This window comes from Pan paniscus, chromosome 2, assembly GCF_029289425.2.
Source record: "Pan paniscus chromosome 2, NHGRI_mPanPan1-v2.0_pri, whole genome shotgun sequence".
In the NCBI taxonomy this organism is placed as follows: domain Eukaryota; kingdom Metazoa; phylum Chordata; class Mammalia; order Primates; family Hominidae; genus Pan; species Pan paniscus.
The window spans coordinates 109,900,076-109,914,204 of NC_085926.1; the positions used below are offsets into that span (position 1 = coordinate 109,900,076).

Sequence of the window (14,129 nt, forward strand, 5' to 3'; positions counted from 1 at the left end):
GTCCAAAACTATTACAATAGTAATGTCAAAGATCACTGATCAGATCATCATAACAGATGTGATGATAATGAAAAAGTTTGAAATATTGTAAGAATTACCAGAATGTGACGCAGAGACATGAAGTGAGCACATACTATTGGAAAAATGTGCTAATAGACTTGCTCGCTGCAGGGTTTCCACAAATCACTTTGTAAAAAATGCACTATCTGCAGAGCGCAATAAAGCAAAATGCAGTAAAATGAGATATGCCTGTAGTTACTTTCTTAACACTATTCTCAGATTTAGAAAGAAGACATGCCATTGTTTGTTTTGCTTTTTTTTTTCTTTTTTATAGAAATGGGGTCTCTCTATGTTGATGAGGCTGGCTTCAAGCGATCCTCCTGCCTCAGCCTCCTGATGTGCTGGGATCACAGGCGTGAGCCACTGTGCCCAGCCCTCTTTTGCATTTCTCTACATAAAACTTTGTGACATGCTTTTAAAATTTTAACACAGGCCAGGCTCGGTGGCTCACGCCTGTCATCCTAGCAGTTTGGGAGGCCGAGGCGGGCGAATCACGAGGTCAGGAGATCGAGACCATCCTGGCTAACACAGTGAAACCCCATCTCTACTAAAAATACAAAAAAATTAGCCAGACGTGGTGGCACATGCCTGTGGTCCCAGCTACTCAGGAGGCTGAGGCAGGAAAATCACTTGAACCCGGATGCTGGAGGTTGCAGTGAGCCAAGATCGCACCATTGCACTCCAGTCTGGGTGACAGAGTGAGACTCTGTCTCAAAAAAAAAAAAAAATTAACACATAATATTTTTGTGTGATATGACTCAAAAATAATTGTATTATAGTACTTTCAGTTGTTATGTTGTAGTCTACTGTCGTTTTTTACATGCAGACTTTCCTAGTTCTTTACCCACTGGTTTCTTTATGCATTAAAAAAAAATCTTATTTTTTAAAGGATAGGATATGTTTTCAAACATCAGGATTTAAAGGTTTTTATACCTCTCATATACTTATTTTGATTGAACTAAAGTATTTTAATGGATTGTGTTTTATAGACTATAGTCTTTCAGAAGAAGCAAACAAGATCTTCTGGAACTTGATCAAGCTAAAGTGAAAATGTAAAGAGATGACAGTATGATTAGATTTTGTTGTGTTTTCTTTAATGGTGAAGAGCAATAGCATAATTTCTTTAACAGAATGGGCTCAGGCACTGTGCAGACTTCCTTCTGGAACACTGTCTATGTAAGAAAAACATCTGGCATGTTTTTCATAGATGCTGTATGGAAATTATGATGATACGGATCACATGAATTTCTTTGACTTATGGCCGGTTTTTTTCAGTCAATAGGGAGAAATACACTGTTTTCTCCTTTGAATATTTTGGAGTCATTCATAATGGGCATTTTCTTTAAAATGATATATTTTTGTCTTTTAAGAATAGTTCACCTCCAACCTTAATATTTTTTAAAAGTAAAACATTTCATAACCCACCCATCTGCTGGTTGATTTTAAGTAGAAAGTGCAAAAAGTCATCAGGAAAAGGTCTAAAATATAGAGGATCCTAGATAAATGGTAATTGTGGTCAGAGATTTACTTGCATCTGCCTAACAAAATGCTGAGGTGGAAAAAACAAGTCAGGAAAACGTCATTGGCCAAAAAGTTAATAGGATTAATTAAATCAAGTTATATTACTTAAGAATATGTTTAATGTAAATGAAAATCAAAATAGGCTGGGCATGGTAGCTCATGCCTGTAAATGCCAGCACTTTGGGAGGCCAAGGTGGGAGGATCACTTGAGCCCAGGAGATTGAGGCTACAGTGAGCCATGATCACATTATTGCACTGTAGCCTGGGTGACAGTGCAAGACGCTGTCTCAAAAAGGAAGAAAATAAAAATAAATAAACATTACTTTAGCATATGTTAGTAATTAAATATATACTTAATTTATATTTATATCTATTTTTAAAGTACAAATAAAACAGGCACATAGCCAGAAATAGTAGTAGAGGCAAGTGGGTTTGAGGGAAATGTTGACACAGGCAAGTAACAGTAAATATTTATTCAGTTTTTTTTTCTTTGAGGCGGGGGTCTCCCTCTGTCACCCAGGCTGGAGTGCAGTGGTGTGGTCACAGTTCAGTGCAACCTCCGCCTCCCCAGCTCAAGTAGTCCTCCTGCCTTGGCCTCCTGAGTAGCTGGGACTACAGGCGTGAGCCACCATGCTCAGCTAATTTTTGTATTTTCTGTAGAGATGGCATTTCACCGTGTTGCCCAGGCTAGTCTCTAACTCCTGGCCTCAAGTGATCCCCTACCTTGGCCTCCCAAAGTGCTGGGATTATCGGTGTGAGCCACCAGTCCTGGCAATTTATTCAGTTTTTATTTTATTTATTTTTTAGTTGGAAAGCTACCAAACCACAATAGGTTTAGAGAGACTTCTGAGTAATCATAATTTTTATTTGTATTTATTTTTTTGTGATAGTAATTTTTAAAAACACAGGTGAGGAATTGGTTCATGAGATAAGATTGAAAGAACGAAATTTCTTCTTCTAAGTATGAGTAAGGCAGGATATGAGAAAGTTCCTCAGGTATTTGAATGATGCATGCCCTCAGTAAGGGGGGGACACCTGTTTCTCTGAAGTTTAGCGTGGAGCCAGGGCAATGTGAAGAGAAGCCTGGGTTTTATGTCAAGGGTGAAGTATGTGTCCTTAATAAGACAATGGATTTTTTGGAGGGTAGTTCTTTCTAGAAGCGACTCCACTATACTTAATGTGTTGCTCTGTAGTGGTGAGCATGGGAGGACCAAATGACAAGATGCCTTTCTCCCCAGGTTACTATGGCAACTGGGCAGAGCTCTGTTGCCAGGGGCAGAGGCAGGTGGACCACAGGGCAGGGAGTTGGTGGCCTTGAGGGAATTTTGTGTCCTTCTAGATAGCCAAAGAAACCCCACAGATTTTTCAGGGAGACATTTGGCTGCATAACAACGTATTTTTCCTGTATTTCCTTTCCCTGAAAATAATTGGGTCTAGTTTTTAGGCGTGCTTGTTAATCAGTATTAGAGATGGTTCTTCAGAGTCTACAAGATAATTATCTAGTTCACTTCACGCTTTTGACAGAAACCGCCTTAACCATGACTGACAAAGAGTGAGCACCTACTACAAGACTGGCACCACCTTTAGACTTGAAAGCACATAGTCTATCACATGTTCGCACACACATTTCTTTACTGAATTCTTCCAAGATCCCAAGGGGAGGCACTAATCTACTCATCTCTGTTTTATAGACCATGTAATTGAGGCTTGAAAGGTTGAACTTAATTTAAAAAAATAATAACTGTGTTATAGGTCTGATAAGTGCCAGAACTTCAAATCCAACTCTATGTTCTTTCTACTTAAGCTGAAATACAGATTCTGCTCTTAAAGTCCAGCTGGACACAGTGGCCCACACCTGTAATCCCAGCACTTTTGGGAGGCCGAGGCGGGCAGATCACTTGAGGTGAGGAGTTCGAGACCAGCCTGGCCAACATGGCAAAACCCCATTTCTACTAAAAATACAAAAATTAGTCGGGTGTGGTGGCAGGCACCTATAATCCCAGCTACTCGGGAGGCTGAGGTGGGAGAATTGCTTGGACCCAAGAGGTGGGGGTTGCAATGAGCCAAGATTGCAACGCTGCACTATAGCCTGGGTGACAGAGCGAAACCCTGTCTCAAAAAAAAAAAAAAAAAAAAAAGTCCAAGGGTTCTGTGGAGGTAAGAAGTCAAGTTATTCCACAAATCATTAAAATATAAGATGACAGAGAGGTACTGAGCCTCCTGTAGTCCTGATATCTTTATTTTTAAGCACTTTGCCTATTTCTGGTCATTTTACTCCTAATTTTCCTGGGGAAAGTGCGAAATGCCCCTTCTCATTCGGGATGTCCAGTCTGCATAAAGGCAGGAGCATGCTGCCCCAGATTGCAAAGCTCTGGGAATGAGTGGAGATGGAAGTGCTGAGCATTAGCAGCTTCTTGGAGATTGGGAGTGTGGGTGTGGTGGGTGTGAAAGGGGAAGTAGGGAAGTAGAAAAGTAGATCTACTGGATAATCTGATCAAGATGGCTTTTTGTTTATTTCGAGGGGAGGGAGGGACTTGAGTACATTTTCAGACAGAGGAGGAGTCAATAGAGAGGGAAAGGTGTAGGAGAAGGGATAATCAATAGAGCAAAGCCACAGGACAGTGGGAACAAGGTGCAGTGGTGCAGGCAGAGGGCTTCCTCTTGGAAAGACTGAGAGACTCTCCTCAGATAACTGAGCTAATGCTTATGCTGTTTACTTTGTCCCAGACACCCTTCTAAGTGTCATAGATGAACAGTCATGCATTGCTTAATGATGGGAATGTGTTGCTGAGAAATGCATTGTTAGATGATTTCATCATCTTGCAAAAGTGTATTATGAAAGATAACGGCAATGATTTTTCCTATTCACACTGGCCACTAGTTGCATGAGAGCGGGCCCTCTAATTAGGTTACTAAGTCTCTCTGTGCCTCACTTTCCTTATCTGTTAAATGGGGATTAGAATAAAACCACACCCCACAAAGTCATGAAAATTAAAAATTAAAATACAGGTGGGGATTGTGTCTGGCACCCAGCAAGCACTCAGTGAGTTTTAGCTAACTGCTGTTGACTACTATTTTGTTCTGGGGATAGGTGGGAATCATTTAAAAGTGTAAGAATTCTAAAGTAGACAGTAACCCTTTCAGTTGGGGTCTGATGTAATGTGTCAAGAGATTGGCTTTCTGTTTTTTGTTTTTTTAAGTCATTTATTTATTTATTTATTTGAGACAGTGTCTCATTGTCACACAGGCTGGAGTGCAGTGGTGTGATCTCGGCTCACTGTAGTCTCTGCCTCCCAGGCTCAAGTGATCCTCCCACCTCAGCCTCCCAAGTAGCTGGGACTACAGGTGCGTGCCACCTCACCCAGCTAATTTTTGTATTTTTAGTAGAGACAGGGTTTCACCATGTTGACCAGGCTGGTCTCGAACTCCTGTCCCCAAGTGATCCACCGCCTTGGTCTCCCAAAGTGCTGAGATTATAGGCGTGAGCCACCACACCCTACCTTAAAAGTCTGAGCTACCTTTGGGAGGGTCACCCCATGGGTAAGCTAGGGATTCCTCAACATGTTTTGCTGTAGGTTTGTTTATATCAGCATCGCAGCAAACACATGAGTAATATGTTGCAACATATTATGTTACAACAGCTATTATGTCATTAAAAAATAGGAATTTTTGAGCTCCATTATAATCTTTTTTTTTCCTTTACGTTTTTCAGGTTAGAGAATGGAAGATGACACCCATTATAATTTTATGGGACTACCTTTGTATATGTAGCACCTTGTTGACTGGAATGTCGTTACGTGTGCAGATATTTTATTTTGGTCAATGATGGACCACAAATATGATAGTGGTCCTATACGATTGTAATACCATATTTTTAGTGTACTTTCTATGTTTAGGTATGTTTAGATACACAAGTACTTACCATGGTGTTACAATTGCCTACAACGTTCAGTGCAGTAACATGCTTTGCAAGTTTGTAGCCTAGGCGCAATAAACTATTACAATATAGGCTAGGTGTGTAGTAGGCTAATACTATATAGGTTTGAGTAAGTACACCCTGATGTTTGCACAAAAATGAAATAGCCTAACCTTGCATTTCTTAGAACATATCCCCATTGTTAAGCAACACATAACTGTATACATTCATATATATAAATCCTTATGATAACCCAATAAGGTAGATATTCTAGTAATTCTGGTTTATACTTGAGGAAACCGAGACACAAAGAAGCTAAATAGCTTGGCCAGGGTCACACAGGTAGCTGCAGAACCCAGATTCAGACCTAAGTGGTCTGGCTCCAGAGTTCATGCATTTAGCCACTATAGTACATTGATGAAAGGAGGACTAGATAGACAAAGATAGAAGAGGGAAGTCTAGGGAATTTAAGCAGAATGGCCTTGGTCTCCTTAGGCAGTGTGTTTGTGTATGTAAGTGTATTGAGCATGTTTGAGAAGTGGGTATTGAAAAATCAATGACTGGTAAATGCTGTCCTAGTTATTCACATATGTCTCACTCTCAGTACAGTTATCTATTATTCTTTGGGAGAATAGGCATTAGCATACAAAATATCAGTAGTAATCTGCACATAACAAATGTTGGTCAGTTAGTGGCTGTCACATTCTCCAATAACTTACAGTTGCCTCCAGAGCAGACACAGTCATACAAAGGCATTACACTTTTGTTTCCTCTTTCCAGCTCAGCCCTACTGATGGTGCACGCATACATGCACATGCTATTTAAACTAAGGGTGGCAGAGTAAAGTGTTTTCCTGACCACAAGCCTGAAGGCAGACTTCCCAGCCAGTGTATAAAATAAAATAATGTGTGGCTAAGAAGCTAGATATTGAACTGACTTCCATAAAGATAATTTGTAAAACCAAATGATAAAAACCCCTCACTTTTATATACAAATGAGATCATTTGTCCTAAACTGATAAAAACAATACTAAGGCAATGTTTGTGTAAATGTGAAAGCCAGTGAAAAGTCTGAAGAGCAGTGTCTCCACACAAGATTTTCCCCACATCTGACACCAACCGCAAGTTCTGGGGTTTCCTAGACCACCCTCAGATTCGATAATTCACTAGAAAGACTCACAGAACCCATTGACAGCTATGATAAGCACAGTTACGATTCACTATAGGGAAAGGATACAGATAAAGATTAGCCAAAGAAAGACACGCACAGGGCAGAGTCCAAAGATTTCCAAAGGCAACACTTGCATGTCCTTTTCCTGTAGGTCAGAAAGTGTTACTCTACCAGCATTAAGCATTGGTAGGTGATAGTGTGCACATGACAGGGAGGCTTACCCAAGCTGTAGTACCCACAGTTTTTTGTTGTTTATTTGTTTTTTGAGAGAGAGTCTTGCTTTGTTGCCCAAGTTGGAGTGTAGTAGCACGACTGGGCTCACTGCAACCTTTGCCTCCTGGGTTCAAGCAATTCTCCTTTCTCACCCTCCCAAGTAGCTGGGACTACAGGCGCCCACCACCGCTCCCGGCTGATTTTTGTATTTTTAGTAGTTACAGGGTTTAACCATATTAGGCTGGTCTAAAACTCCTGACCTCTGGTGATCCACACACCTCAACCTTCCAAAGTTTGGGGATTACAGGTGTGAGCCACCGTGATCAGCTATTTTTTTCTGTTTTGTTTTTTTGAGACAGGTTCTCCCTCTGTCTCTCAGGCTGGAGTGCAGTGGTGCTGTATCAGCTCACTGCAACCTCCGCCTCCTGGACTCAAGTGATCCTCCAGCCTTAGCCTTCCAAGTAGCTGAGACTACAGGCATGAGCCACCACGCCCAGGTAATTTTTGCATTTTTTGTAGAGATGGGGTTTTGCCATAGTTTTTATTGAGACTTCATCACATAAGCATTACTGATTGATCAGTTTCCCACATGGTTAATTTCAGTCTCCAGGTTGGCTGATAACCCATGACTTAAGGCCCCCACACTAAATCACATAATTGGTCTTTCTGGAGTGGCCAGCTTATACCCTAAGATCATCACATGTGGCCCACTCTACCCTAAACAAAGACACTGCAGCTGAGTATGACATAGATTATCTCCCAGAAGCCAATGGCAAAGGTCAGACCTCTCTTTGGGCAAAGACAAATTATTTATTACCCAATAAGTAACTGAGCTTTCTTTAGTAGGATCCCTGAGTCCCTCATCTCTAAGTTTTGGAAAAGTGTTCTGCCTGAAATTGCACATGGTTTATTAGTCATAATGTAGAAGTCCATTAATAAAATTAAAAAAAAAACTCCAAGGCTTAAATACAGGTCTGTTTCTTTCTTACACTCCAGGACTAGTGTGGGTTAAAAGAGGCCTCTGCTCCACGTTTCCTGATGGAGCCAACACCTGCAGCCAATCTGGAGAGCCACTCTGCCATGTTAGAGCAAGGCATGTGATGAATCATGCCCTGGCTGTTGTTCATGCAGAAGTGATACACCTTGCTTTTCACACTTCATTGGCCGGTACAAGTCTGAGGGCCATATCCAGTTTGAGGGTGAGGAAGAGAGGAGCCATCTTACCCTGTGTCCAGAAAGAGGTGAACTGATTGTAATAGCCCAGTTACTACCCTCAAGGATTTATCTCTAAAACAGACAGACCCATATAACAGACTTTGAGCCATTGCTTCTGTTTTCCCTCCTTTCTGTCATTACCTAATTGAAACATGAGGATTTGTACATGGAATCCTGGGAAGTCTGCATACCTGCTGTCAGCACCAGCTTTTCTCATTCCACCACTCACTCAGACCAGGGTTCCTGACTCTTGTGGTTTCCAAAACTTACTTTAGGGCTGTTGTAATCCCTAAGAGGAAGAAATGTGACCCATTTCTGTGCAGGTACCTCATTCCTCTTCCCCCAAAAGACCCCATCTCTCTAGCCACATACTAGTTGCTGATCTCTGAGCATACCATGATATGCCACAGCTTTATGCCTTTGCTTCTGTGGTGCTTTTATGGAAATGCCCTGCCCACCCCACTGTCCCAGTAGACCAGACAGACTCACATTTATCCTTGAGGACTCAAATTTGTTTTTCTGTAATTTTTGTGTACTGTTTCCCCATCTGTGAACTCATAGGTGGTCTATAAACTTCTGTTATCACTGCTTTTATAACTGATCACCTATTTGTGCCTCCTATTAAAGATTTGAGGGTAGAAATGCTATGCTTTGCTATGTGCAGTGTCTCATGTGAGAGGCCAAGGTGAGAGGAAGATTGCTTGAGTCCAGGAGCTTGAGACCAGCCTGTGCAACATAGCAAGATGCCATCTTTCTTCCAAAAAATTAAAAAATTAACTGGGCAAGGTTGCATGCCTGGAGTCCCCGCTACTCTGGAGGCTGAGGTGGGAGGATCCCTTGAGCCCAGGAGATCGAGGCTTGCAGTGAGCTTTGAGTGCACCACTGTGCTCCAGCCTGGGTGACATTGACAGACTTTGTCTCAGAAAAAAAGAAAAGAATTTTCATCTTGCCATCCTTTTTCATTTATGGATCCCCAGCACGTTACTAGACAATAAGTAAGTTAGTAGACCTTTGTTGAACTGAAGATTATGGAGACATTGAAGTCCTGGGGCTAATAGAAGAGAGAAGTCAAGTCACACCAGTTATAATAGGTCCTCCTAAAAAAAAAAAAAAAATCCCATTTCAACTAAATTATATCTAAAAATTAAAGGTTGACCTTTTGTTTTAAGTAATACATGACCCAATATACTGGTTATAACAAAAGGTTTTTAGCAAAGATTACACCTGTGCTTAAATGTCAGCAGTTGGTTTTCTGCATAATGTATGTATTTATGCAGTATGTGTACCGTCCTGTGACCTACACTGGTTGGTGTTAGTTACAAGGGCCCTTGGATGGGTTTAGGAGATGGATGTACCCTCTCCTGAGGGCTGTGAATCTGCAGTGGGAACAATGTCAGACACAGTCCTCTGAAGATGGAAAAAAGCTCAGAGGTCAAAAAACATACCCCTAGCCCATCACCATTTTTTCCCCTTTAACCTCTAAGTGAAAAATTGCACACAATTTTCTTTATGTATACTTTCTAAAATCTTGTGTCTCCTTCAACACTTCCTTTGATATATGTGGGAGATAGAGATGAAGAAAAGGAGAAATGGGAAGGGCGAAAAAAATAAAAAATATATGTAAAATAATTTTATTCAAGATGACCTACTTTCTAAATTCTTAGCACTGATATTTTGGAGCATTAAGGTATGTAGGCTCTGTACTTGGACTTTTCAAGAGAATGAACACTAGATTCCTAGTTTGGAAAGGTGGGTAGGATTTGGAAATCTCAGAGGGCAGCTAGCCTCTTGACTTATTAAATAGCAGGTTGTTAGGTGAAGCTTCAAAGAAAGTTTGGTTTTAAGTAGGGGGACAGACATCACAGTTTGCCAGGACCAATCCCAGTTTGCATTTGAGGTTCCAGCATAATTAGTAACAGTGCCCTCTTTGATTCTTGAGAGGTTCTGGTCTGGAATGGTCATTCTGGATTTGGGTCATGCAGGTTGCAGGCTATTGGCATGATGAATGGGAAGGAAGAAGACTCCAGAGTGCAGAAGGCTGAAGGGAGAATTATCTTATGACAGTAATTTCTGTTCAGAGTTTTCCTTAAAAGGCTTCCTGTAATGCTTTCTGAAATGCCTTACAGACTTTCTTCTGACGCACCTTGGACATCAGTTTATTTCTCTTTAGTGCAGCTTTTATAGGGCCAGTGTGTCTCAGTGCAACCTGGTTTTCTTTTAAACTCGTGGGCAGCAGTGCTGCATGTGTCAGTGATTCAAACTTGGACAGATTGGCTGTGAATGGGGTGATAAGAATAGAAAGAAACACATACCAGTAGACCAAACTTCCTGTGCACAAGCCTTTGAATACTGCGTTTCACTGTCTGAAATAGCATTCATCTTAAGGCTGGGATCATTTATTCCCTTTGGAATTAAGCAATACCACTGCAGAAAAAGAAACTATTTTGGGAAGGCCATGTGGGAGGAATTTTTCTATGTATTCCAGGCTAGACAGAAATATCTTTCATGCTTTTGAACACCACACCTTAGAGCCCAGGTAATTGGAAATGGACAACTTTCAGATAATCCCAAATATTTATGCCAAGGGTAATATATACATGTTATACTACAAAGATTAGGAAAGACTTGAGTTTAGATGCTTCAACTTAATTACCTAAGTGGCAGAAAAAGAACTTTTCTTCAGAGATTCGCCTCTAATATAGATGCTATTGAGAAGTAAAATGTAACATCTTGTCCCTCTCCCTCTCCTTACATATGCTCTTGGAGGTTGTTTTTGCATATGCCCATGTAGACTTTTCCAGATTGTTGGAGAAGTTTAAAATAAGGCAATGAAGGCTATGTCCCCCCTGCTTCCTCCCTATAAAGCTGAGGTGGGCAGGGCTTGGCAGCTGGTGGAAACTGAAGAGATAAATAAGTACCAGGGCTCCTGGATGGATAGGGTGCAGAAGAGCCCAAGATGAGAGTGTGTAGCTATGAGTGCCTGCCGTGGGAAGAGGCCATGAGGACGGAGCTGCAGCTGGAGTCCAGAAGTTCAGGCAGTGAAAGGGAGGTGCGAGCTTGTAGGAACGAGTTTATTAGTCCTTTTGATCAAGCTATTGCTCTTTTACTTTTTTGTTGGGGGATTACTTTAGAGGGCAAATGTAAGTCAGATACACCTTAAATATCTGTCTTGTCATTTGAGTAATGTATTTAATGGAACCTAAGGAGTTATGTTGGTCTGTTGCTATTTGACTTTTCTACTTGTTAATAGCATCAACTAATAAAGAGCTAATTGTCTTGTAAAGTTTGTCTTTACAAATTAGCTGCAATTGAAATGAGAACAGCAGTCCAGTGATGCTTAATATTTTTCTGCTTTATTGCTGATAAGCAGTTTGGAAAATGTTTTTCTATGGAGAGCGTGTGAAGCCTCTTCTCAGTGTGGTAAATGTGATCACAATAGATGGTTTTTGTTTTTAGTTCTTTTTTCACTTTGGCCTTGGAATTAATGTGAAAGGCAAAGATGTTGAGATTTCCTACCTCAAGCAATGCTGTCTAGGTTTATGAGAAGCAGAGAAGCATTTTGTAAATTATATCCTGTTGCTCACAAACTATATAATTAACCTACTTAAAGTTCAAAATCATAGATATCTGCCTGTTGCATGGGGAGTCCGGTAAGATTGCAGTGCTGTTATAGATATCAATGGCCTATGGATTGATTTTTTAAAAATAAATTTTATTTTCCAGCTAAATTAATCAAAGATTTAATGACCTGTGAATTTGAGTTACATCGGTGTGTATCTGGACTTCATGTGAAATGTTCTTCATTTTAGTGCAACATTCTATCTCTTTTATAATTTTAATTATATAAGAAATTAGTAGAGAAAGACCTTTATATGGTGACCAGGCATTAAAAAGTTTAGAAAATTTTCAAAATTTTCAAGAAAAAAAAATTGAAGACATAGGTCTTTTAAATTAAAAGATTCAGTAAGTAGCTGTTTTTCTCTTTGTGTGTCTAGCACGTAGTCTAACAGTAGGTTAATATTTAGGAAGTTAGAGAATTAATTTTAAGCACAAGTATTAAGTCAGTAGTGATGAAAAAGCTAGATATTGTTGAAGGTAGATAAGTAGAGGCTGAAGGAGGATAGATAGGAAATGGAGGTTTAAAAAAAATGAATTTGGTGCAATGGCATGTGCCTGTAATCTCAGCAACTTTTGGGAGGCTGAGGCAGGAGGATCATTGGAGCCCAGGAGTTAAATAAAGTGAGCTATGATTGTGCCACTGCACTCCAGCCTTTGGGACAGAGTAAGACCTTGTCTTTCTCCCTAACCCCACCCTTCAGAAACCTTGGAGAATTCATAAGTTATGAAAAGGCTTACTGAGTGCTGATGTGTGCTAGGGCCAGCCCTGTGATATACCAATAAAGGGGAGAGAGTAGAAGCCAGAATTGAGTTTGGGAGGAAAGTTGGGCATTGTTAAACCCCATTTCACCTGGATCTTTAAATGCATCCGTCAAAGATTATGAAAATCATCACCAGCCAAGTGTTTGTGGGTTTATGTATGGAATGCAAGCACCAGTTGTCCCAGCCTCTTCAGTCTTTTTATTTGGAGTAGTGTTCATTCTCACAAACCCACTGACCTCCCCCTCCTCCCTGTGTTCCAGGAGAGACAGCGTCTGGAGACCATCCTCAGTCTCTGTGCTGAATACACAAAGCCTGACAGTCGCTTATCTACTGGGACCACCGTGGAAGATGTGCAGAAAATCAACAAGGAGCTTGAGAAGCTGCAGCTCTCTGATGAGGAGTCTGTGTTTGAAGAAGCCCTCATGAGCCCTGACACAAGATACAGGTGCCACCGGAAAGACTCCCTCCCTGATGCAGACTTGGCAAGCTGTGGGAGTCTCAGTCAGAGCAGTGCCAGCTTCTTTACCCCCAGGAGCACCAGGAATGATGAACTACTCAGCGACCTCACCCGGACTCCTCCACCACCATCCTCCACCTTTCCGAAAGCTTCCAGCGAGTCCTCTTATCTAAGTATCCTACCAAAGGTAATGTTGCCCCAGCAAAGATACTAGGATTTAAGGTCTAGGGCTGTGCATATGCTTTGGCATGGAAACTGATGATTTTATCATGCTAATTATCCAGGATGTTTTCAGTGAAGTTTCAATTTAAGAGGTCATTAGCTGAGCAAGGTGCAGCAAATTAGGGTGTTTACTGTAAAGTAACAAATTCGCACTGTAAAAAATGTAGCAGCACAGAAGAGTAGAAAGAAAGCACATTTCTCTTCTCCCTGCACCCTTTCAGGTTGTACACCTGAGTGATAAGCAGGTGTAAAACTGGTGCTAAAATTGTCTTACCTGCCTTCCTAATATTTTCTGTGTATATATGGCTATCTGTTATAGGCATAGACAGACAGACACACACACAGTGTTCTGTACTTTTTTTCCCTCACTAAATGCCTTGGGCATCTTGCATATTAGTATACACAGCTCTACCTCATTCTTTTTAATGACCAATTGCTCTTCTTTTGTTTGCAACTACCATTTATTTTCAGGGTTTTTTTTTTGCTAATAAAATCCATATGCAGCAAATATTGTAGCATATATATATTTGCACAATTCTGCAAATGTGTCTGTGGGATCACTTACTAAAAGTGGAATTGCTGGGTCAAGGAGTTTGTGTATTTTTCACTTTACTCAATATTTCCAAATCATACTTCTAAAAGACCATATTAAAAAAAGAGTCTATATATCCAGGTGACACTTTGACTAAGTTTATATGTGCATATAAACACAAGTGTTCTCCATACACTTGCCAAGGTTGCATATTGTCAAAATTTTCCAATTAGCCAAATTGATAGAAGTTTAATTTGCTTTTCTTTAATTATGCATCAAGTTGGGGATCTTTTCATATTTTCAGTTATTATTTGTATTTTTTGACCCACTTATTCATGTTCTTCACCCATTTTTTAAATTGTTTTATTTTTCTTGTGTTTTACTGAGGAGTAAGAGCTGTTTGTGGTAAGCAGATGAGCCTTTTATCATAACTAGTCTTTATT

General features: G+C 40.5%; 1 protein-coding gene across 5 annotated transcripts in view; it reads left to right on the forward strand.

Moving 5' to 3' along the window:
- PHLDB2 (pleckstrin homology like domain family B member 2) overlaps positions 1 to 14,129 on the forward strand; it is a 131,510-nt gene that overhangs the window by 55,729 nt on the left and 61,652 nt on the right. For all 5 annotated transcript variants that reach the window (XM_063602890.1, XM_055110270.3, XM_034957072.4 and 2 more), the window contains exon 3: positions 12,736 to 13,119. In XM_063602890.1, the coding sequence (XP_063458960.1) occupies positions 12,736 to 13,119 (384 nt within the window). The remainder of the gene's footprint in view (positions 1 to 12,735; positions 13,120 to 14,129) is intronic.